The sequence below is a fragment of the Plectrocnemia conspersa genome, unplaced genomic scaffold (genome assembly GCF_051122295.1).
Source record: "Plectrocnemia conspersa isolate PC_06_02 unplaced genomic scaffold, ASM5112229v1 ptg000010l, whole genome shotgun sequence".
Lineage (NCBI taxonomy): Eukaryota > Metazoa > Arthropoda > Insecta > Trichoptera > Polycentropodidae > Plectrocnemia > Plectrocnemia conspersa.
The window spans coordinates 10,877,044-10,904,466 of record NW_028277174.1 but is presented as its reverse complement, the minus strand read 5'-3'; the positions used below and the strand labels follow the sequence as shown (position 1 = coordinate 10,904,466).

Sequence of the window (27,423 nt, the reverse complement as noted above, 5' to 3'; positions counted from 1 at the left end):
AAACTATATTCTACATTTAAGTGTAATTTTTTTACACCATGTTTTTTCTTATTATGAAAGATATGATCTAACATGAAGCAATAAGAATACAGATCTGTATTTAATAAATTATTTAAAATCAGCCTTAACGATTATTACGAGTGATAATAATATTGTTGTATTTTATTAAATTAAACAGTATGTAATTTTATTTCAGTTTTAAACTAAATTATTTTAATTATATTTTATGCATTAAATGTAACCATATAAATAATATTAATAAATATTTAGTTATTTGTAGAATATATTATCTTAACAGTGACTAGCTTTATAAGTGTATAAGAAATGTCTAGTATAAAATAAATATTTTACATTCAATTATCTTGGGACAATCCTTGCTTAGTGCAACGATTTCGCAGGGCTTGTTTAATGTTCGCACTATTGTCTAGTTTATCCTTATTTAATAAAACCATGGTTTAATTTATGTAAGTGGGTATACATATTTTTTTCAATGTGAAATACTTTTCGAAAAATTTAATTAAACGATTTTATTGTGGGATATTTGCTTTTAAAAAACTCATGATGTTCGAATCTGAATTGAAAATCGCAAGCCATAATGCATCCTATGAACACGTCACACGTCATCCCCATTACATGTTGATTATTCGGCAGTCGCTAAGTGACTGAGAGAGTACGCGATCTGCGTTACGTCGCTTGGAACTTCATCTAAGAGCTATTCAAATAGTCTCGCAGTCACAGAAATGAACAAAAATTTTGACAATATAATTTTATTTTGTTATTTTACTGATACTTGATATTTTTCGGCAAATAAATTTCTTTGAATTTTGTGACTCCATAAAAGTTTCTCCCGCCTGTTACAGAGGATGGGACCCATGGTTTGCTCATTATTGTTTTATAATTTAGACGACTTAAGTGGCGAGAAAAATATGTATTATTATTGTAAAAGTTGTACGACAAGCAAAATGTTTGCATTTTTACAAATAAACGCATACATCGCATGTTATGCACATTTTTATAAAATACCAAAAACAGTATTTTGTATAAACAATACAAATAACAATTTATGTGGCTACTTATACCACTAAAAGTACCATAATTACCTTTGTATCATAATCTAATTTAATAATTATTAAAAAAAATAGTGTAGTTTTGAAAAAAAAATCAAAAACTATATCCTAATTTTTTTGTCAATCTTGCTAAAAATTGTTATTTATATTAGTGATATCGTTGTAGAAAAAAGTTCTAATATTATATTCCCAACACGCGTGTATTAATATATCGCATTAAAAGAAAAAAGTTTAATATATGTATATAATGTTGAAGCATCGTCGATACGCGACCGAACTTTCTAATGCACGATCTGAAATACCTACAGGTCCCACAGAGGGGTTGCGTTAGACCCCGCTGCCTGGTATTAGGGTGAGTGTCGCATCTTTGGAATGGGAATTTGGGTTTGAGGTCTCATTATATTACGGCATTTTGGTAAAACTTGCGCGAAAGCTGTAGAATTTGCGAGGCAAACTGTATCTAAAGACGTCGGGAATTCCTGGTAGATCAACGAAGGCTGCATGGGAAAATATATAACGAACGAAAAAATCCGCACCGTTTAGCTATGGTGCCTTTATTAGCTTAATTAAGAAATATTTTGAACATAGTTACAAGGAGTGCTAATATATATTGAAATTATTAGATAACATATGCTGAATATATATTGAAATTATTAGATAACATTATTTTTGTATATCATGTAATAATGTCTAAGTATATATGTACAATAATATATTGTTTAAAAATTAATAAAGCACTATTCCACAACTGATATCTAATGAATGGTTGTTTGATTGCTGAATTTGGATATATCAAAATATGATATAGAAAAATGTCAAAAATTAACATTGAATCCTGTTATAATTGAATATATTTTTCTGACGAAACATTTATGTTTTTACAGTCGCTTTTTGAAAACTTTGTATTAGCAATTCAGATAGGCAAAAGGGCGAAAATATCACATTTCAACTTTTGAAGTTTATTCAGCCGTAATAAACAGTTCACTAACAAAAATTTGCTCGTCATATTGCTGTGTAGGTTTATTAAATAAACCAGTATTTCGGTATTGAAAAAATAGCCTGAATACCAGGAAATCTTATAAAAGAGTATAATATTTTTATTAAAACATTAATAGTCGTCACACGTGTATGTTTTCAAAAGTATTTTTTCATTATTTTTAATGTAAGAGTTTGAACGTATACTTTGGGCGAAAATTATATCATTCCATTAGTTATTTCTGGATAGTACATATATAATTTTGATTTGAATAAAGTTTTCATTGTACTATGTAATGTATACAGTTAATGTGAAACCATTGGCACTGTTTTAATACTAGTTTATAAAACTTTCATGCTTTTTATACAGAAATATGTGCTTCCGCAGTATTGTCGATAATGGATGTATGGATCAAGCGGATATTGAAAAGCAGCGAACCAAACAGACGTTAGTGAACATCGAATATTATACCCGTTAATATATGTTATTTACCCGACACGACGTGAAAGCTTTTCGCACATATTCGGCAGTATTTGGAATGTTGTGTTCTAGGGATCACGTTGCCCTTTGTTAAAATATATCTTATTAATACTACTCAATATTAGTTTAGATTTTGATATCAGCAATGAGAACTTATGGGATTTAATACAATATTTTGATAATATTATCTTGTTTGTATAGTGATTTTCTTCTATGGAGGTGATTTAACACATGTAATTAATTTAAAAACTCGGGTAATATATCAAATAGAAAGTAAATTATTGATTACTTTCTTTGAAGATGCTTTGATACAATGAATTGTCTGCGAACTCGCTTAGAAGACGTATCGTCTTTCCAATTAAAAACAAGAAAAACTTTTATTAAATTATTATTAAAGATGAATAAACAATAGATGTTTGTTAAAAAAATTAATTGCGACCTTAGTTTGTTAATAATTTTGAATAAAAAATAGGAGGGCAAATCAATTTTTTGACCTTCAATATAATTATTTGGTTACGTTATACATTAAAAAATAATAGCTTTATTTTATAGCAAAATTTAAAAATAAAAGTAAACCTAATTCAAGGATGTACATTTTTTAGCATTAAATTAAGCATATTAATCTATTAATTAGATAACACGAGTGTCGATTTACGTAGAAACCAATTAACGATCGTTTTTCAGAATTAAAATAATTAATGGTGGAAAATTTCAAAGGCCGAATTTTATAAAATGTATTTATTTAATCGCATATTATGAAAAAACATATTGTCGGCAACTACGCTAAAAAATTAAATGCTAAACCGATAGGAGAGGATTTATGGATTAAGGAGGCACTTAAATAGTTGCTTTTAGAGAAAACTAATTTAAAACAAGCAAGAAAAAATATAACCAGTATTTTTATCAATATATTTGATTATAATACTACTGTAGATGATTACATTTATTAATAAAGATTTTATTTAAGAATAAAATAAGATTTTCTCTATTTTATTCATTATTTCATATATTATTTAAGCACAATAAAAATATTGTGTATTTTTATTTTTGCATTCATACTTATTGTGTATCTTAATCCACTTAAATATAATATTTTTTTTAAAGTCTTGATTTTTATATGCAATGTGATTTTTAATTTATTTATGTACTCAAGGATATACTAATTATATTTTGTACTCATTCGTCACTACTTATTATAATAATAATTATAGTTTGATTTTATCTTTACCAACTATTTACTGTATCCAAATAATAATTTAGCATTCTCACTACTTTATTTATATATCGGCACACACTTAATTGACGTATGTATAATATTTAAATTAAACATTTTTGTTACATTCACAATATAATTTATAAATAGCACAAACAATAGTAGACTCATATTCGATCCTTGTGGTACCACAAGAGATATCTCAATTATACAATTTTATAAAAAAATTATCTTAACTTAAGTTTTAAATTTTTATATATGGCAAAGTTATTTAGATATGCATTATTATTATTCTGTTTATTTGTACACCTAGTATTTACTACAAATACGTGATTTTTAAAACCCTGTTTGCGTCTGAATAATCTGTCCGTTTCCAAAGATCAAGTTGGACTATGGATTTTGGACTTCACAGCTGGATCAGGGTTGACGTGAAGAGAGAAGCGACTGCTTTCTCAATCTTCTCAGTCAACTGTGTCGATGGCACGCGTAGCTTTATTTGGTGCGAGTTTGGCTTTATCGTGTTTCAAGTCAGGCAGCAGTGGTGATGAAAGTATATTTTTTAACGGTACATGTATGCTGTGTTTGCGCTTATATACGCTTGGTTCGACTGGGTAAGGTGTCCTTACTCACCTACTCTTGACGCGACGGCCAATTACAAAAATTCGTGGGGTATATTGTATTGGTATATTTTCGTACGCTCTCTTATTAGAATATTTATGTAACAAATATAGTTTTTGCAATCTTGCACTTGCCATTTCGCATTCAAAAAGATTCGGTGGTTTTCTATGAACCCTAAAAACACTGGTTATGAGTAAAAATATATACGCTATAATGTTATTATTATATTTATGTAATATAACAATCAGTTAAGCATCGATGAACAAATAAAATGTTAATATATTCAATAATTAGGAATGACATTGAGCAATTATACAATGAAATCGTAAAATTAAAATTTTCTTTTGAAACAACTGTAATTCAATACATCAAAATTTTTCAAACCGAGGGTCATAGTTAACATATAATAAAATTAAATGTTGGGATATAATTAATACCACTAAAATTTTACAAAACAAATTTGGTCGCGCAATATGTTAAAATATGTTGAATTAATAAAAAAAGAATTCAAGTGACTGGCCTGTTCTTATTTCGATAAAGGCAATAACTAATAGCATGATAAAAATTACCAGACTGCATGTAATTACCATTAAGTTACCAAATGTTATTCTATCATAGGTTGGGTTACGATTAAACATACGTTTAAAAAAATAGAATATGACTAATTTTATAGATGCTCATTATATGTAAAAAACTGTTACATTTTTCCCCGTTTAATTTTAATAAGACATTTTACTTTCATACAAACTTGTATCTCACTTGAATCACAATTCATTCATCTTTATAACCATAGCAATCATTTGGTTAAATCGGTAATTTGCCTATTTTCAGAGTCTGGTGTTTCACGTGTCACAGCATCCGAACGCTCCCGATTTCGAGCAGTGTGTGTCGTTTGGATTCTTCACGTCTAGGGCACAGGAGATTGCCTATAATTTGTTCTGCGTCTCTGCCATGTACTTCATACCGCTCCTGGTCATCAGCGTCGCCTATACATGTATACTCTGCGAAATATCCAAGAAATCCAGGGAGACGAAAGGTATGTAATTAAAGGGTACATTTATCTTTCAGGAACAAGAATAATGTGGAAGGGTCTAAATTGGGTTCGGGATTAATTGCTTTTTTATTTGACATGTGTTCATTAAGTATTATTGTGTACGCTTATTAGGAATATAAAAATGTGATTGTTTTCAATATCTATTTATCGCTCTATATACATATTTTATGTAGTCCACGGTAAACAAAAATTAGTTATGAGATGTTGTTAATAGCTTCGTCTTGTAAAGTTGGAAGCTGGTTCTAATGTGGTTTTTCCGAATATTGACCGATTATTCTGGTTGATTGGGTTTTGGTGATCGGGTGAAGCTTCAGGGGTTAATGAGTTTTAGGAAAGAGAAAGGCACCCTTAGCTACAAGTCTCTGTATTGTCGAATCTCCAAATTATAATGTCGAATGGATACTACCCGAATTGGATTCAATGAGAATGGACCGTATATTAAGAAATTGGATGAAGGTGCCGAAGGGCTCTGAACCACTCGGGTAAGGTTCTTCTGGTCAACTGAGCGCAGTGGGAATGAGCTATCTTCGCGAAAATATCAGTATTTCTTAGAGGAAATTATTTGCGGCGCTCTAGGGATCTTTTTCTAAGAAAAGCGTGTTTCTTTTAAAGACGAGCTAATTGCTATTCTCTTTTAATAATGAAGCATTAGCAGGTCTTTGTGGTTTTATGCATTTTTTTATCCGATTTTTTCAACTATGTTAAATAAATTTATAAACATACGTTTGAAAAATACAAGTTACTGGTTTCAATGTATTTGTATTTGAACAATTGTACAAAATAATAAAAATAAAGCCAATTCATTGAAACAAACTAAAAAAATATATAATTTTATACACTATACGATCAATTGACCATTAAAGTTGTCTTTAATCAAATTAGTAATTTATGAGTGATATACTTTCGGGTTTTGCAGCTAAATAGAAGCCACAAACGCTAATCAATATTTATTTTATAAACATGTATAAAAAACAACATATGTATATGGCAGACCTTGGAAGTTAGAGAGTTGTATTATTGTCGACTGTGATTTCGGTGAAGCAGCTGTGAAGTGTTCTCGTGTCTCCTGGCTTGTCTCTGCTTTTTTCTGCTGTTGTGACTCTGTGGAGTCTCTTTCCCTTCTGTGACTAAGTGTCTTATCTTTTTTAATGTTGGTTTGAGACAGCTCTGGCGAATCACAGATGAGGATGTTTACGAGCAAATTTCATCGCTTCATGGACTTGTCTCCGAAATGTGTTCACGCCTCAAAATAAACGGTTCAGATGGCTACTCTGGCGATCGGTCACTACACAGCGTCCTTTCCAAACAAAAAGTATTTTTTTTAACGTCTCTGGACGGATGTTCTATTATATGATCCATTAAATATTTTGGTTAAAGGAAAGTTCACCGACCCGTAAATTTGTCAAATGGAAATTTCAATAACCCGCAATTCGTCAAAAGAAAAGTTCACAGATTGCTCACCGTTGATTTATTTATTAAAAAATATAAAACGTCAATTGTATTTCATTTTTTAGTTTATCACTTTATCCGTCAAATACATAGGAAAATTTTATTATATTATTTCCGTAAGTATTGATCCAATTTCAATAAAATTTAAAATAGAGCGATAAAATAAGAGTCTATGGCGTTTTAGCTTTCGCTGCCCTTGAGCTTTCGCTGTGGTTTGATTATGCAATATCTAGCAGCATTTATTTTCAGTATTTGTGTCCAATTTGATATTGTAATATCATGCTCTTTGGTATTTAAGCCCTGCTAGCATATTAGAGACTTTAAATACTATTTTATGTAAGCTTATGCTCAACAAAACATAGCCCAGCAAAATTTTAAATAAAATGTTTTAGTTTAATTCGAGCACATATATACATATGTTGCATCCATAATACATAGACAGGACACGTATGTATGTAGCAATAACGTATTCAAAGCACACCGACAAAAGAATATCATAAAAACCCCAAATCTGTTAATTGCATTTCTATGAAATGCAATTAGAACAATGCAAAAAATGGACACGAAAGTAGTGCACGTGCAAGCACAATTTATTTTCTGAAAGAAGCAGTTTACTTTATAAAAACTTACAAATATCGAACAGATTTATAAGATTGGCAATGTTTGATCTAAATAATAAAGTAATTCTGATTCTCGGAAATGTTTAAAAAACATATAATTGGGACTAACGGGAACCATTAGGATTAAATTTGTTTTTTTATTATTATAAAGGCTTACTAATAAGCGAAAAATAAATGATTTTTCCTAATACAAATGTTTTTCGATTTTTTGTTGTAGCGTCTATTTTCGATATATATTCATGTCGTTTTTCCTCAGAAATATTATCTTCTTCATTAGGATTTATATCAAAATTATTGATGCGTTGTCTAGATATACATTTATTTGACAGGTGACGTTCCTTAAAAGCATCATTCCCGATATATATGAAAAAATTATCAATAATTTGTAGTCACTATTAGCGCTGTAAGGGTTTCAATTACTTGCATAATTTGTTAAAGTTTAGAGGTCCTTTTAACGATTATTTCGAACGAACGAAAATAAAAATCAACACGTCTCAAAAGTAAGGCACACACAGCAATTGCAAAGAGATATTATGATCAAACAATTGCGTTAATAACTGAAAATATTACATATACCATATAATAACACATCCGTCCCGAGATATTAATCACCCATAAAAACCGCAAAAAAGTACTATTTGATTATGAAGGATGCGCGTTATCTAGATAATACATTCTACCCTGCGCATATTGAGATTTTTATTTTACCCTTTGGATACCGATATTCGGAATGGACTTTTGAACCGTTTTTATTTTAGGCACACCTACGAAATATTTCGTGAGTGTATCCATGAAGCGATGCAATTAGCACGCAAATATCCTCATCTGCTATTCACCAAAGCTATCTCTAACCAACATAATTAAATAAATGACACTTAGTCACTCAGAAGAGACGCAGAAGGGGGACGACTCAAAAATTCCACACAGCGAAAATTCTGAACATAGATGATTGTTTAATTGTAAATATATTTCACTTTTAATTCCAACTGTTTTATATTTTTCTCTATTTTAAAGTAAAAATTGTGAAATTATAGAAAATGTATAAGTATATTATACTTACATATATTTAAAACATGATATTTATAAACTTAATATATATTATAATACATATTTTTAAAACATGATATTTATAAACTAAAATCTTATTGAAATATGTGATATACATATACAGAAATAATTTATTTTTAATATATATATTGACGTATTCTTAAATATACATATACGTATGTTTATATTGAGCATTTATGATCAAAATTTTCGCTGTGCGCAAATATCACCAAACCCGAGATCATTTTGAAAACACATCACGACGAATTCCAGCTGTTTCACAGACACCACAACTCAACACGCCGGCAAAGACTCTCCGACCACATTTCAACTCCACTGCCTGATAGCAGCACCTACATTTCTCTCTCTATATATATGTGTGTGTTAATGTATATATATATAATATGTTTGTACAATACATTTTTACGAGCTTTTCCGGCGTCTATTAGGCTGCAAAGTAACGCCCCTTTGACCTCAAAACCCAAAAGTGCTATATGTTTCATTAATAGTTCGTCGACTGGCGACGATCACAAGCAGACAAATTTCTCATGGAAGACACATATATGGAGCAAACGTGCCCTAAGAAAATATTATTGGCTACTAGAGAGAAACTCTCAGTTGTCAGTTAACTGCTCGTATAAAATTCTATCATAAAAACGGTTTGGATGTACGGGATACAACTATGGCCCTAATATAGATATAACATAAAAATAAAATAAAATGCTAAGGATGATACAGGATGCCCCATGGTTTGAAAAAAATCATACATCCACCGGAATCTGAATATAATATATTAATGGTGAAAGAAGAGATCTACAAGAGAAATATAAAATATAAAGAAAGGCTAACGAATCATCCTAATTAGTTTGCGAAGGATTTAATAAAAATCCAGTATAGGAAGTGCTTGAAGTGGAAAAAAAAATTATAAGTAAAGGCAAACATGATATCTTCAGTTACAAAATGAATCGCTGATGGGCGACTCACTTATCTGCCACTAAATGGAGAAATTGTTTAATGTCCAATAAGGGCAGATTACAAATTTTTCATTTTTAATTTTTATTTCAAGCGTTTAAAAGTTTTTACTTATAGCAGAAAATTTATATTAACTAACTTGTTCATTAAAGAGTTATTAATTAATTTTATACAGACTCTCAGAGACCAGATAAAAATTCTTACCGTCGTGAAAACTTTTTTAATACTTCTTTGACTATAAATATCAAGTCTATTTGTTTCTAAAACTAATAGCAATATAAGCTTTATTTTAACAACTTTTTTGTTATATTATATAAGTCGTCCAATAATTTGAATTATTATTTTTTTTGCTTTTTTTAAGTATTGTTTTTTTTATCATCAAATATTGATTTCAAAATATCATCGCAAATTAGATGTAATCTGTGAAACGTTTGATCGTAAACTTCAGTTTTTGTTATACTTTTTTTTTATTAGTAATCTGAAAAAGTAAAACAATTATAAGCCTCTATATTTCACTAAATCAGTGTTTTTACAATGTAATAATTTATACAAAAGGCAAGTTGTCTTTCGCTATTGAATTTTTTTATTACACTTGCTTCATATGTGGTCATTCCTACTATGTCTCTATTAAAACTAAATTAGAATTATTAAAAGCATTAAAAACAATATAGAATATAAAGGAATTTTACTAAATATTTCTCAGCATCCGAGCATCGAGACACCATGGAATTGAATAACTGATTTAATAGTTTAGTTACATAGAGCAGTTCCTGCGTTTCTGAAAATTCCACGCTTATCTTTGAAATAATTGTGTGGGTTTTTAACAATGAGATTATAAATCATCAAAACGACAATGGTTTATCAAACAAAAGATTCTTAGGCGGAGGTGTTTGAAGCAGAAATTCTTTTTTCGATGACTTGATGAGTGAAGTTCGAGCAGGGATAGGGATTTTATATGTACATCGGCAAAGTTTGCGATAGGGTATCGAAGATGCTCGGCTTCGTTTTGCGGAGCGCGTGTCACTTCAATACTTTATTGTCGATTCGCATTCTGTACAATATGCTAGTCCATAGCGTTCTCAAATATATCTCTATTTTCTGGAAGCAATGTGAGGCGAAGTATTTATTGTTGTTGTAGATATATTTTCTTAGTATCCGTATTTGTATCCTTTGCCATTTTTTCTACAGCGTTGATATACAAGACAAGTGCAGTGTTGCAAAATTTCCACCTGTTAAAACAAACGATTCTTACAAGAAAATCACTTATCTAATTCCATCTAAAAAAATTGATGGACGCGTCAAAATGAAAAAAAAATTCACCATATGGATTAAACCAGTGTATACATAGCGCACATAATTAACATTCATCTAAAATTATCTGTAAATGAGAATCTTTACCAATAACTTTCCCTTTTTACCACCGACTCTCGTGTGTTCCAAACACTAGAGTTCATCTAAACTCGCACTAAGTGGAGCTACGTCGAAAAATCGACTAAAACTCAAAATATAGAAGAAGCAATCGCTTCTCTCTTCACTTTGACATTGGTACAGATACGAGATGCATGCAAGACTACAATAATTTATTTGTACTTGGATATGAAGTTACACTCTAACACAATTGCCCCTCAATTTGCTTCATCTTCTATTTGTCCAAGCTTCCTCGAACGACCATTATAAAAAATGAGACACTTGATCACATCACTAGTCACTGGCAATCACGAATCAAAATCACAGCGAAGACCACTTGACAGACTCTCATATTCTGGACACTTTTTGGTAAATTACATATCATAAACATTGAATTATTCATAGCTTTTCCGGCGAATATCTGGCTGAAAAAATCACAGCAATCCCGAAAGTTGCGTTTCATTATTGTTCTTTACTTGTCAATATGAACATTGTAAATGAATAATATTTGTTGATTTGATCTAGAATACATTATCAAGGGAAAAATACATAATTAAGTTAAAAGGTCTAGATTAAAGACTTGCACATATAACATGCTCAATATTGACACCAACATATGATTGTGTCTCAGGCGATTTATGGTTACTTTTGATACGCAATATTTTTTCCAAGCACATACATGACTATAAATATACTTATGGTATATAAGCTACCGTAAAACCACTTGTCCATAAACTGTTTTAACTCATGTTAACAGCAGTATTTTATCGTTGAAAGGTTTTGCCATCATTGTTTTAATGTTAATGTAAGAAATAAGAATAAATAATAATTATAATAAAATTTAAATACCATTGTGTGTAGTGTGTGATTAAAAATCTTGTGAATAAAAAACTTGCCATTAACTCTCAGACTACGAAATAATTTATTAATCCTGCATAATAAATATTCAATTACAAAGTTGCGTATCTTCTTATATTAAATTATGTTTTCTCTTATTTATTTACTGTCAATGCAGATACAATGAGTTTTTGTTGCCTTTACAAATAAACCAACAAGCGAAATTGAATTATGTATAATAGAACACCCATATCATAAAAAAATATTTTTTGCACACAGATGTTATAATCTAATATACATTTTCTGTATTATATCTAAATGTGCAAAAATACTTTTGCGTAATATAGCTCATTAATAAACTAATATGTACTAAAAGAAATTAATTTCAGTTTGGAATTTTTTATAAATATTTAAAAAAAAAATAAAATAAAAATATTAGTGGTGGATTGCGCACTGATATTTGTGGAGTGGATCGTAAATGTTCGAATATTGCATGCAGTCTATTACATATTTAGTTTATTAATTTACGATTGACCTAAATATGCAAAACACTATATATTTATATTATGTAGTTATATAGGCATGCAATAGTATTGTTCTAATTATGTCTGTTTGCATATATACTCACATATACATATGTTACTGATATTAAAAAAATTATATTAAATAAAAAAACAGTATGCGTAGAATCGTATCATATCTATCTATATCAAAAATATTATTAAGTAATTAAATTTTCGTGAAACATTAGCGTTTTTCTCAAACATTTACGGCAATTTAATCTTATAAAGCGTTGTTTACTAAGAAATTCAGATCATTTTATATTATTTGTAATGATCGAATTCTGAAAAATTGCGATAGGATCCAAGAGTTTTGTGACTCGATTTAATTTTAAACTCATCGGTAGTTCTAATGGATATTACAGTAAGACATGTTTTTTCTTCTTTTCTTTTCGATCCAATATTGTATCTAGCGAATAAGCCTCGAGGTTCAAGCAAATTAGGTATAACATCAAATAGACTTTCCCCTTTGAAAAGCCACAAAGATCTTAATTGTTAATCAGAATAATCAATATCTTTGCTCGCCTACAGTAATGTTTTTTGGGTTTGTAATTGAATCTGAACAATCAAACAAACGTAATATAGTCAGATTACGCGGAATGGTAATAATTGGTTACGCACTGAATTAAAGTTATAATTAAGGAAAATAAAAACTAAATTAAACTTTGCAGATAGGTTCTTGAAACAAAGCTCAAATAAATTTAATTAATTATTATTTGCTTCACGAGGAAATTGGTTGTTTTTTTATAAAATGCTTATTGATGTAAAACGGTTTTCTTAAATTCTACGTCTACGTATGACACGTAAAATAATTATAATAATAAATGTTTTAAAGTTTTAACTGGTTTATAGTGAAATTATGTGCTAAATAAACCGGTCCTTGTTTTTATCATTTCTGATTTTTAATACGTAAAATTTTCATATCATAAAAATGGACACTTTAAAGCTGGCATTTTTTTAGACTCACATATTATACTGTTATTGTAATTTATAAAATAAAAGCAGCAAGTAATTAAGCATTTATTGTTGTATGTACTTGTATTAAAAATGTGAAAATGTTCTGTAATTAAACGTATAATTAGATATTGATTATTTTAAATATGTTAATGGGAATCCTCGACCCAAATTTTCTTCAGCATGGATTAAATGCGTAAAAGCTTGCCTAGTCTGAATTTGACATGTTGTCGTTATTCACTGCAAACAAGAATATTTTGCATTATGTATGAACCTTGTAGATGTTTTATACATCTTATCAAAAAGGTTACGACGTAGCACTAACTTTAGAGTTTAAAATGTTATTACATATATGTAGGGGTATGTACATTTAAATCCTTTCTAGGAGCCTGCCGATAGAGTTGGGAATTTTATTTCTGAAAGCTTTACGATAAAACGTCTATTATGTGACAGGACTTCTGAAAATAAAGCTTTGTTGTGTACATGGACTAATTTTCAATGGACGAATGAATGTAATAAATTTACACTGCGACCGCAATCGTTGAATTCGAATCCTTTCGAATTACCATATTTGATGAACTTAAGAGAAGACAAAACAAATGGGTACTTAGTTAGGTTTCGGATATAATTGACATGCTTTTAGTATAGAGTGATTGTTTCGAAATGTATTCAATTAAGTGTTATTAATATCTTGTTATATTATATAAGTGTGAATAAAATAAAATTGAAATAGGTTGATATTTCGAAACCGAAAAAAAAAAATTTAAGTTACTTTATTAGAACTTTAACACTATTTATGCCAATGAGTAATACTATTAGTGAATTAATATTATAATTTAAAAAATTAGCACTAATGAATTTTTATTTTTTTATATTTAAATAGCAATAAAGGTAGCAGACTCAAATTTTTATTTATAAAAATGCGCTATTATTAAAACCCTCCCCAACTGCAAAGTAATATCTATTGATTATAAAATATTAAACACATAATAATTTATAAAAAAACATATATGTATTGTAGATGTCACTGATTGCCAGACTGGCTTTATTATCTGCTTCCTTGTTGGTATTCATTATGTCTGATTGTCTTTTTTTGTATGTAAGCATGCATTGCGTATGTAAGGTTACAATGAAAGATTAAAAAAAAATTGGCTTGCAAGTTTATGATTTTATTAAAATACGTTTAAAACTTATAAAACCGCGTTATAATAGTATAAGAAATAATTTTGATCTGTGAACATACTTAATATGATTAATAGCATGTCAAATAGCAATCAACCATGAAAATTGACTTGATTGATGACTAAATTTATTTATAGAAATTCGATTTTTCAGAAATAAAAAATGAAAAGTCGAAAACTCAAGAAAATTAAAATAATTAAATTCATAAAAATATATAATATATACACTTTAATGTTTTTTTATGATTAATTATTTCATAAGAATTCTTATGTACATTTATTGTATGCGAAAAAATAAAACAACAAATTAAAAGCTAATATTGGCCAGTGAGTGGACTCATTCTCTACATTATCGATTTTTAAAGTATTTTACTATATTATTTTAATGGGTTTCTCAGTGTGAATTTTAACGTCGTTATTTTATAATTAATGGTTGAGTTAAGGACTAAAGGATTTCCTTTTTGAAAGGTATCTTCGTAGTAAATTAATTTTGAATAAAGTGATAAACTATGACACTTTTCTAACAGTATCAGTTTGGTTCAAATTAATGATTTTATCATTCAATACGTTCAATGTATTAACTAATGTATAATATATATATATATATTTGCCTTTGATTCACCACATGTAATGATACACTTTTTTTTCAAGCACGTATATAATTTTATATTGTCATATACAATATGCACATGTGAACCCAGTCTGTATTTGTATATACTTTAGGTATTTGTATTATAAAAAGGGGTATTTGAAATTGCCTCGGGCGTATTTCCGCAATCGTCACATACCAATATTGAGCAGAAGAGGCGTAAATTTTTTATATAAAAAAATCGAGTTTCATCACGAATATCAAAGGAACGTACGCATTTTTAGTTTTCACCCGATTGCATACGTTTGTACCGTTTGTGCTGAATAATATTTTATCGGGAGATCTTTGTACACACACATATTTAAAAAATAGGTATATTATCTACTTATTTCCGGTCGATATATTTGCGTAACGTTACGTTTTATTTATACTAGTATTAGTCACTTTAATATAATAATTTCTTGGACTAGTCAAACTTCAATTACTGAGTACAATTAATTAATGTCAAATATTAAATAATCTATCTTTTAAAATTACTGACGATGCAATAAATTTAATTATATAACTCTATTTATCCTGCCCCTTCTCAGTTTGTTTTTTTCTCATAGAAAGACAAATTGCCGGTAATGATATGTGTTAATATAAAATTTATGACCCTGCTGCTAATCAACAAGTAAAATTATATTTTAAAATATCTCTATATGAATCAAAAATAATACACAATATATAAATATATATGTAGCGATCAGTAATTGAGGCGCTATCGGGTTGTTTGCGTGTCGATTTTTAACCATGATATTTCGACTGGGTCACGGTAAAAAAAACACGCGAAAAAAAGCCGAATAATGCCTCAATAACATATAATACTTGCGAGAACTTATACCAAAACATAAATACATACAAAAATTAACGTTTGGTTTTATATTTTTGTTTAACTATTTACCGGATTTATTTAACATGTTACTTAGCTTTTTGAGATTTGAGAGCTTTCGTATCGCGCCTTTTCTTATTAGCATCTCGTTTGCCATTTCGAACACCGATGTTGGTGTCATCATCATGGGCGTAATTTTTATCCCAGCCACCGCAGGCCCTTGAGCTGCGTAGTCCTTGACTTGATCTTGCGTTTTAATATGTTTCCATTTGTTTGCTACTAAGGGAACAGCAAGTACATTAATTTTCGAATTGGTCTGTTTAAATACATTTTTAGGGAACGTAACCCTAGGGGTGGCTGACCTCGCGGCCAATGAGACTCCTGGTCGAATCCTATTAGACTGTTTATTATTTTATATTTACAAGTTTGTTAATGGACGAATATGGCGTGACGTTTCTCGTGATGTCGGAGTTCGTGCAGTTGATGATGCTCAGGATGGCTCAAGCTGCATGCGACAGGTGTCAGGAGTGTCAGGTGGGGGCGCGTAGCTAGTTCCTCAGGAAGGCCGCTGGTCGTCGTTTGCCGCTGACTCCACTCTCTGGCGTCTGGTCTGTCTCGTGCCTCAGCGTCTCGACTCTCGCTTGACTCTCGTGGATTGTCCTTGGGCCCTCTGCCAAGGTCTAGTGTCCACTGCGGATCAACTCGGATCAACTGCCGTCTCCTCGTCGGAGTCCGGGCTTATATTCTTTTAGGGGATGCACCCTTGCTGGCCAATCACGCTTGTGCGTCGATCTCCTAGCCAATCGCTGGAGTCGCTTCATAGAATTCGAGAAATCGGATGTTGCATATTTGGAAGCGAGTTTTTGCTTGCTCCGACTTTCGAATTCTACGGAAAGGGTTTGCTGTTGTGATGATTAATTGCATCCGCACCGTTTAGTCACAAAAGGGATGCTCTTAACGACCCGTGTTGTGTGGTCAAAAGAAATCCCTCTTGTGCCATGATGTTTGTCTCATTATTAACAGTGAACATTCTTGGTTACGGGCATTAATAATGAGACAATTGCCCTTTTTTTGTCCGTTACTATTCATGGTGGTCGACAGTCGCCACACATTTATACTTATGACTTTTGTTAAAATTTAATTTAGATTGGTTTAAAACTGGTAACCAAGTATTTGAAATTGCTTTCAAGTGATCTCTTTTATTTAGTGATATTTTTTATTGCATAATTTGCTTTTATATGATTTTTTACAATTGTGTTTATAATTTTGCTCAGAGTTTTAGTTGTATCAAATTGATAAAAAAAAGTGTGGTTTGCCAAATTAATTTTTCATTAAAGCATTGCATCTATGTTCTATTCTTCTTTGTGAAATTTTACGGTTTGTCTGACATATGTAAATTTGATTACGTTTGACAAATTTGTTATAATTTTTTTCAACTGGCTTCCATACTATCTTGGTTGTTTCGAATTTTTTTCTGGTAAAAAAATTTCAAACCGTTTTTTCTCTCAAAAGACGTTTAATCTTAATTTTAATTACGATACCATTCTTTAATATGCGTTACACATATAGCTTCAATACCAAAATTCATGATTTTAATAGCTAAATTTCTCTTTCGGTTGAGGCACAAAATGCAGGTCTCGTGGTAAACTAAAATGTCTACAAAATTTAGCAAATTATTTTCCATTTCCTAATTTTATGTTACATAAATAATATTGTTAAATGTTTACTATTGTAATATGAATTTATTTTGAATTTATGTCTTATGTTCCAGACCTCAGTTTTCGCTCGAAAGGAAGTAGAATGCGTCTACGAAGATCAGATATCAGAAATATTGAGAGAGCTAGAAGTAGAACGCTGAGAATGACAATTACCATTGTCTCGGTGTTTGTTTGGTGCTGGATGCCCTATGCTGTGATGACTCTTTGGTATGTTGAAATTTGTAATATAAAAATAATTCACATATTTTACACACCCATTACTCTAGATGTATATATTTCACATACATAGATGGAATATTTTTCTTTGAAATGCTTTAAAATACAGCTTTTCATATATTGTAAGAGTATTTTATATATTCCAAGAAGTGTTATTTCCTTTTGTGCGTGTGTAATGATAATTATAAATAACTTGATATAAAAAAATGTTGACTGTTCACGGCGTGCGTTCAAATAATACATGTTACGTTTACATAAATTAAATTAATCATCGAGTTGAAATGACATTTTTCCTTTCCATGGCATTTTATATAATTTTAACTGCCTCATTAGTCTAAATATTAATAATAAATTTATTAATATATACACTTATGTGCAATTTCATCGATCACCACAAAAACAATTCCGGCTTAATATGAAAATTACAGTAGTAATGAATTGCAACACTATTAGTTGGTTATATGATTATGGTATTAATTGAACTGTTTACGTTACAATTTAGGACCAACTATTATTTGTATTATTATTAAGTAAGCATATTTGTTATAATGTGCATACAGACAGCAAATATGTTTGTAATTAAACTGTTGTTTCGAAAATTCCATTCACATTGATGGCAAATTTACCGGTGAATTTACAAACGCCCTTAAGCACCATGTGCGATAGAACACATTTAATTGACGATAACGAAAGTTAACGCTGTATTGACTCAAATATTCACTTATGTGGAAAATCAAAGGAAACGCTGACGAAGTTGACTATAAATTGATTTAATTAACAGCTATTTTAATATATATTAAATGAAAGCTTTTATACAATTCTAAAAGAAAACTGCTTTGAACCATATCATATAAATTATCTATGGTTGTCCCGTTTGTCTTATTACTATCTGAATAGCAATGTATTACATAATAAAACAATATCGGTTAAGATAAATGTCTCCTAAGCAAAAATATAAATTATAGCCAAGAAGTGACCAGAATGACAGAAATTTTATGTCACTATTGTAGTGATTTTAAAAATCAATTGTTGTTGGCCGAAAAAATCTATATATAATAGTTAGTACTGGTTCATTATTTATGTAAATTAATTTTATATTAAATTACTTAAATATTGCTACAAATACACAGATACGCAGATATGTTTATTAAGCTTTAATTAAATTAATCAACTTGTGCGTCGTAGGCATAAATTCATAATTCGCAAATTTCTCCAAGTTTCCATACGTGTATCGAATTTAACGAATTTATATTTGTTCATCTTGAACTTTTAATTTAATATAAATATATACTCTAAACGTACGCATAACACAAAACGAAATTTATGACACAGTAAACACATAAAGTAAAACGGATTCGTTTCCTATTCGCGAATGCTTGCAAGATTGTTGACGGTGAAGCTTTTAAGGAATATGATTGAAGTCAAAGATAAGTTGTTTTAAGGAAAGAGAGAGAGAGAGAAAGTGAGTGTTTGAGATCGAAGAATATATTAAAAATATCCATAAGAAAATGACTTTATAAGTAGAAAACTTTTATACGTTCAGTAATGTGTATTTAAATGTATAATACAATATACCAAGTTCATTCAGAAAATTTTCAAAACGTATACATACATAAAAAATTTTCTTTAAATACAGGGAATTGATTTGTTATTGGCATTCACAAAATAAATAACTTGTTTTTGAGTTCAACGATTAAAATGTTTTATTGTGCAAGTAAAAGAATTATGGCTACAAATATTAAAAGTTGATATAATATATTTTTTTTATACAAAATGTTGAGTTGAACGGTTTTTAAAATTTTTCTTAAAGAGCATTAAAACGTTTGATGTAGAAATCTGCCTAAACACAAACGAAATTATTGATTGTATTTTTTTTATTAAATGAACAATTAAAATACTTTTGCACATTCTAAAAATCAGTTATAATTGATAAAATAAACTGAAGTTTAAAAGTTAAAATACACTTTTTTAAATTTAAATATTATGATATAATATTTGTAATATTGTATGCTTTAAGAAGATACATGTGTGATTATTGACATATTTAATACAGTAAATATTTTAAATATTAAGTAAAATTTATTACTATGAATAATAAAATATTAATATTATTAAAATCATTTCGAATGATATGCTAAAAGCAGTTAGAAAATTGAAATCGAAAAGTTATGTTGTTTAAATAGCAACAGTTAGGACGTTTTTAAATTGAAAACGTGACGTTTGAAAAATACATATAGAGAGAAATTCTCACAATTTTTGCATGGAATTTTTCCTTTCGTTGCCAGGTTTTGATTGATTTATTATGGGTACACCATGCATTTTAGATACCCCTCACAAATATAAAGAGGGACTTGATGATACTTACCTATGAAATAGCTAACACTTGAACGGTTAAATTTCTTTGATATAATGAACGAAATTTCAGCGACATTTTTATTCTACTTAAATTTTCCGAATGTCTTTCGAATATTTGTATGATTAGAATTTCTTTCGAGAAATATTTGATTTAAATCGCCTTATTTTATGGGTATATATTTTGATTTATTGATTTTAGTTCATGTACATATCTTATGCTTATATACTTTGAGTATTTTGATTCAGAATAATTTCGAAAATTTCTTGTAAAATTGTGTCACATGAACAAATATTGGTAAAAATTGCTTCCTTGGGGATTCGTTTAAAAAATGAAATGATAAAGAAATAATACATACGCCTCCCAAGTACGTGACATTATACGAATATAACAAAAATACAATGTAAATTTGATAACGCGTTTCTCCACACAAAGAAAAATTACAACTGTTCTGAATTATTTCATCTCTGATACAAACAAATATAATTTAATTACGCGTATGATGTCATTTAAAATTGTGCAATTTATGGTTGCTTATAATTAAGAAATTTCGAAAAACCCAATAATACACATTATGAAAAAATATATAATATAATACAGGAAATGAAATGATTGGAATATTTGATATTTTTTATATTCATTAATTTTATTTTCATGATATTTTTTTGAAAATAAAATAATATAAAATAATAAAACCCGTGGTTGCTAAAGTCGTTTTTTTATGTCACCTTAATTTTAACTACTACATATGTATTGTACATATAAGAAGAATATGTTACGAAAACATAGAAAAGCTCTTTTATGGTTCTGGCGACATACAATTTTAATAGCTTATGTCTGATATATGTTTTAAGTTTGCAATGCCATTTACAAGTAAAAAGTAAATAAATGTAATGATAACTAAATTTCATAGTATAAAGTACTAGTTATAAATAAAAAATAATCTGTTTGGTAGCAAAATCACAAAAATGTGATAATATTGTATACTTTAACACAAATAATATACATATTACTGAATAACGTTATATTTCTGAAATATTATATAAAACAGGGGTAGACAATACGTCAACCAAAAAACTCTCAAGTAGCCTCTGGCATTAATACAGTTAAATAAGTCTATACAGTCAAAAACAAATATATAGAATTTAAGAAATAAGCTGTTTACATTAATATTTTCATGAATTCTTTTCTATACATTAAATTTTAAATAAGCATTTATTGAGATTTATTGCCGCATATGGTAAAATATTAAATATCAGGCTATTATATTCATTTAGCAAAGACAATTCGTAAAACGTTAGTTAAACTATGAAGAAAATATAAATAAATGTCTAATAAATATTTTAATTTATAACTAATTATTAATATTGTATAAAATATGAAATAATTTTGTTTTAAATGGTTGGAAACCTCCGATTGCTAATAGCAATCGATCGTCATTAATTTTATTTATACCTAAATTATATGTAATATATATCTTAACATTTTTTTTCATATATTTTTAAACGATGCGTTTTTTTATAGAGTAAAATGTATATTATTTAGAAATTTTCTTTTAAAATATCAACATTTTATTTACAAAAATATTTTTCCTGAGTAACTTGGTAAACATTTTTTATGCAAAATAATTAACGCACAACAAAAAGAACAATTATAAAATATATTAACCCTTGATTTTTCTACAGTTCCTTTAAATTACAACATCATTCGCATAAAAATTGCTACACATTACAAAAACATAAGTTCCCACAACTTAATATCAGTTTTATTTAATGCTGTATGTATAAATAAATATTCTGAATTTTTACTATGCATAGGTAAAATTAATATTTTTAGCTTATGTGTATTATTTCGGTATGTGCAATATTAGGTTAATATAAAAATGTATTTTTTTCTCTCTAAGTCTTATTAATTTCATTTTTCGAGAAATAGAAAAATGAGAACTTCTGATAATTCCCTAGAAATAATGTGACTATTTTAATAAATAAATATATTTTGAATTTAATTCCTAAAACTGCATACAAAGAATTTAACAAGACAATTTTTTTTTAAAATTAAAATCAGGCGCAATTATAAATGTAGAAACGATAAACAATATAATCATAATTATGACTAAAATTAAGCAGATTTATAAATATTTTTTTATTTTTATTAAATATGTTAAAATTCTCGAGTAACTACAATTTATTTGAGAAATGATAAATCATCATATTGCAGATTGGAAATAATTCTTGAGTAGAAAGGTAATCCTGAAATGAATAACACTTTCTTAAATTTACGTTTTAACAGTCAGTCAGTCTTTTAAGATAAATATAACATTTTGATGCTCATCTAGCCTCCACATTCCGATCTTTAAAACAAATTGGGCCTCAAAATTTACGATGACAGAATTTTACATGTTATATGAAATTCTTACAAAAATGTGCAGCTACAACCATTAAAAATATTTGTGAGGTCAATCTGTAAATATGGTTTAAAAAATTCAAAACCTACCTGCTTACTGTAAAAAAAATATATTTTGTGTGTATGCTGTGTTTGCAAAGAAATTGTGCATTTCGAAACTCTTGCACATGGGCAAACCATAACAGATAGCTTATTTTTTGATCATATGGATCGTTTGCAAGATGTAAAAAAAAGTCTCGACAATGCGCGTACCCATCTGGCGAAATTGTTTCTCAATAAAATCAATAAACTTGGCTAGAACGTTTAATTTCATCCACCTCGTTCCCCAGCCCCTGTTCCTTATGACAATCATTTATTTAAATATTTCTAGATGAAAAAAAATTGCAGATGATAGTAAAATGGGGCTATCAAATTATTTTGAATTAACGCCTTTGATATTTTATGTTAGTGGATTAAAAAAAAATACTGGGAGGTAGGAGAAAGTCATACCTGTAGAGATAAATTGTATTTTGAATCATTAAAATTAAATTTTTATATAAAAGGGATGTAATATTTGATATTTTAGCATTTGGGATCAGTTAATATGTATATTTAAAAAGATTTTAATATCACATAACAATTTTTAAGTAAAAGTAAATGTACAAATATATTTAATATTATAAATATAATTACTTTTAAAAGCACGAAAGAAAGAGATATGTATGTATGTTAAGGGGATACTTAAGTTTAAGTATTTTTGTATAGTATTAATGTAAGTTGTAATTTTTAATAAGAGGATTTAAAAACGTTAAGCGGTAAAAAAGTTGTGTACAGGAGTATTATATTTAAGGATAAATTACCAAAGTAATCTACCATATTATCAACATAATATTTAGCATTCGTGATTAGTAATACATTATTATAATAACCATATTAGTATTGATTTAAATAAAATTGGTATAATATTTTATTAAAAAACAATTTAGTTGAGCTATATTGTACTATTTAATTTAGTTTATAATTTAAAGTTCTGATGCAAATATTGTATAATGTAAAAAAAACATAATTTTTATATATTATCTTTAATGATTTTTAGGCATTTAAAATTTTTAAAACGCGTCATAAAGAACTAATTATGCTACTTAACATTACAAAATTTTCAGTATAAAGGTTTCCGGATAAAGTTATGCGGGTCACATTTTTGCTTGAAACATTAAATTTCGTGTGATAAATTTTCCGGCATTCCATTCCACCCAACGAATAAATTTAATCGCAAAATCAATAGATTGAAAATTACTTTTAATATACGATTCATTAAATAATAATAATGAAGGAAATATTCTTGTTAAACGTAAATGAAGTGTCTCTGTGAAATAAGTAGGAAGCAAACTTTTGTGGTTAAACAATAATGTTACTAGAATAAGACGCTTTAAATACTTTTTTAGTTTACGACTGCACTTGTTTTATACTAATATTTATACTCTCTAAGTAAAACGTGATCCAGTTAACGATTTTCATGGTTTTATTGGAACTTGATGTGCCAGCGATGGGACGTAAAATGGCAGTAAAACCAACGAATCGTTAAATTGAACCGCAGTTTGAGCGAAACATTCGATTTCATGTTCGAGTTTAAAATTATAACAGTAGTAAAGCCATTCAATTTTCTTGTGATTATATTTATCTTTATGACAACGGTTAAACGAAAACCTTAAACTTGAATGTTTATTTATAAAACATTGGCAAAATGAACACAAAAATCATAGAACATTTTCATGCCTCGCTTACATTTTCGGCTGTCGGATTTTGCAAGAACGTGAATGAAATGATCAAAATATAGGTCGACGTATTTTTAATGAATTTAATATAAAAGTTAGAACTTATACAATAAGTATAAAATAATATATTAGTATAAGGTTATCAAATACTTTTCGATTACGATAGATTACAATTTTAAGCAAATTATTTTTTCCATAATTTAATTTCTATATAATTAAATTTTTATTACAATTATTTTTAGATACCATGAATTATGTCTGAAACAATCGATGTTTTTATTACATTTAAATAAATATATTTGTAAATTTTATATGTGTATATATAATATCTATATATGTACACAAAGCTTATTGTAGATTAAATTTGCATATATGCTTAAGATATAAGTTCTCATAAATAAAACATCATAAATAGAAATAATAATTTGCATTAAATATGCATATACATTTAAGACGAAAGACACCATTAAGAAAATTTATTATGCGAGTTTTCATATAAGAAAATGTCGGCAAGGTTTTCACCCACTTACAACTATCTATTTTATATAGACTTTGTGTATTAAAATAATTTATAGATGTAATTTAGAATACCTGTTTGTTCGTTCATGTACGTTTGTAAAGTATTTGAATAAAGAAATAAATTTAATAATAATAGTAAAATAAGTTTCAAGGAATATTTAAGGTTTATTGCTATATTAACAATTAAAAATAACAAAAACAGATTTAAATCGAATAAAGATCTATTTAATACGTTTTATAAGTAATCTGTATAATTATCATTATTTAAGCTATGTATATATATCACAACGTAGAGTTTAGTTTCTTTAAATTCGACTTATTTTGATTTTTTTACCATTTACTTTTACAAATAAATGATTATTCGATTAAGAGGTCGAGCTTGGTCCGTCAAAGGTTTTATATTTCTTATAAAGCGGGCTTCCTAGAAGTTTTTCCTTTTGTCGCAAATAACCCTTTTATTAATTCTATTTTTTATACGCTCAAGTTAGTCACGTCAATCCGTAATACTTATTTTTATATATTTAAAAATTAAAGGCTCTGACAGAGGCCATAATTTATTTAATTTCAGGTGTAATATCGTTTGTATATGTAACCAGAATTATAAGATATGTGTTCAGTATTATTGAATTCGTGCGATTTTATGCATTTAAACCTTCCTTTTGTCAGTCTTTTAATGGCTTAATGATTATCAGACGAAATCTGTCTAATATGTAATTGCTAGTTTCATACTTAAACTGGAACGACACTTGGAGTATAGTACTTTAATTTGCTAAGCTGTGCACAAAATAATTTGATAAAGTAACCCTATCTTTTAATCAAATTATTCCGATGTATGATTGTTTAATTTATTTTTTTAATCGGTTTTGTATATTGTTAATTGAACTATTTTTTGAGCTTCATCCCATTTTTGGCATTTTATACTGTTTGGTGAGTGTCGAGTTAAATTCTTGTGTATTTTCCAATATTTAGCGCAAGGTGGAAATCTAAGCCGTTGTCGAACGATTCGGACGGAAACGGGATTGATAATGTCCAACTTGGGTAAAGGTCTATTAAATAGAGTGCTACTCAAACTTTCTCGTGGGGAAGACCAGTATATATCTTTCAGTATTGCTTCATGGAACGGCTTCATTTTTTATAATAGGGTGGGTTTTAAAAATGTTTTGGTGAAGTAGTAGTGTTGAATTAAAAAAAAATACGACTCGTATTATTTTTTTTCATCTAAATCTAAATATATGTTATTATTAAAATATTTATTAGGGAAAAATTTAATAATAACAATGCTATACGGAATAGGTAATACATATTCAGAAACATGTCTAACAAAAATAAGTAGAGACAAATGGAAAATATTTTTAATTTGTAATTTATCTCTATGACATATTATTGACTTTTGTGTTGTGTTTTGCGTTGCAATTCATAAACACTATTTTAATATTTTTAAGTTCTGAATTTATCAATGCAGCGTATGAGACTGCAGTTGATAGGAGGCAACGATCTTCTGGATGGGTAGTGTTGTATCATAAGCTCAGGTAGAATCTGTTGTTTTTGGGAGTTATGAAAAGGGTTTTCTGTGGGCGCTCTGTGCGGCATAGTCCGTTACCATAAAGGTTTTAGATAGTGCTAGTCTATCAACAAGGGTTCAAACAATCGCGATTGCCATTTGGATTACCTGTAGTAACAAAATCTGAAGATTTCGCTCATTTATCTTTCTGGCTTTCTGGGCCATTATAATTCCGTCCGCGTGACACATGTCGGCCGCCACAAAATAATGTGTTAATATTGTCTATAGTAAACATAATATCAAAATGTTTGCTCTTCTTAAACATGTTATTTTTGCATGTACCCAAAAGCTTAATAATCCATAATTAGACTAGAGGGATATCTTACTTGACAGTTTATCACAAGACAGACAGACATTTTCTACTGGAGATAGAGATGGATATACAAGATTAAAGGAAACTTAAATAAGCATTGAGTACCTAAAACGAAGGAAAAGCGTACCGTGGGTACGTAGGGGTGGCTACAAAAACGAACAAATTACTGATAAGTTATTAACGGGTTAAAATAACGTTGTAACAACCACGAGAACTAGAGAATTAGAGTCCGCGAGCCACCACTTAAATAGCACTCTATTAGAGTCTCTAGAATTAATAGACGATAATATTAGGTTTTAAAATGCTTATAAGTGACATTAAAATAATACAATTACCTCATTGTTTTGCAATCAAAGACATCAATTTTAATTTCAATATAAAGAGTTCATATCATACTTTAGTGGATTGATACTTTTAATTGTGATGTATATGTACACACATATGTACCATAATATTGCATCGAAAACGATGGAATAGATTTTTTTAATTGTTAACACAGGGTTGTCAAATTTAACTATGTATTTCATTACAGCCCATTTAACTATGATTTTATTATTAGTGTTTTTGTGTTCTGATGCCGAAAGGGTGTGACTTTATAGACAAATAGACATAAATACTCACTAAAAATATAGGGTAACGTAGATGCTGTTATCAGGCAGTGGAATTGAAATAGCAGGTCATGATAGTTAGA

The 27,423-nt window shown here is 28.6% G+C and overlaps 1 protein-coding gene across 1 annotated transcript in view; it reads left to right on the top strand.

The window, feature by feature from the left end:
- The window catches only part of LOC148230606 (adipokinetic hormone/corazonin-related peptide receptor variant I-like), an 89,310-nt gene that overhangs the window by 59,764 nt on the left and 2,123 nt on the right, over positions 1–27,423 (top strand). Inside the window, exons 3-4 of the mRNA XM_088195694.1 lie at positions 5,186–5,390; positions 17,667–17,820. Of these exons, the coding sequence (XP_088051820.1) occupies positions 5,186–5,390; positions 17,667–17,820 (359 nt within the window). The remainder of the gene's footprint in view (positions 1–5,185; positions 5,391–17,666; positions 17,821–27,423) is intronic.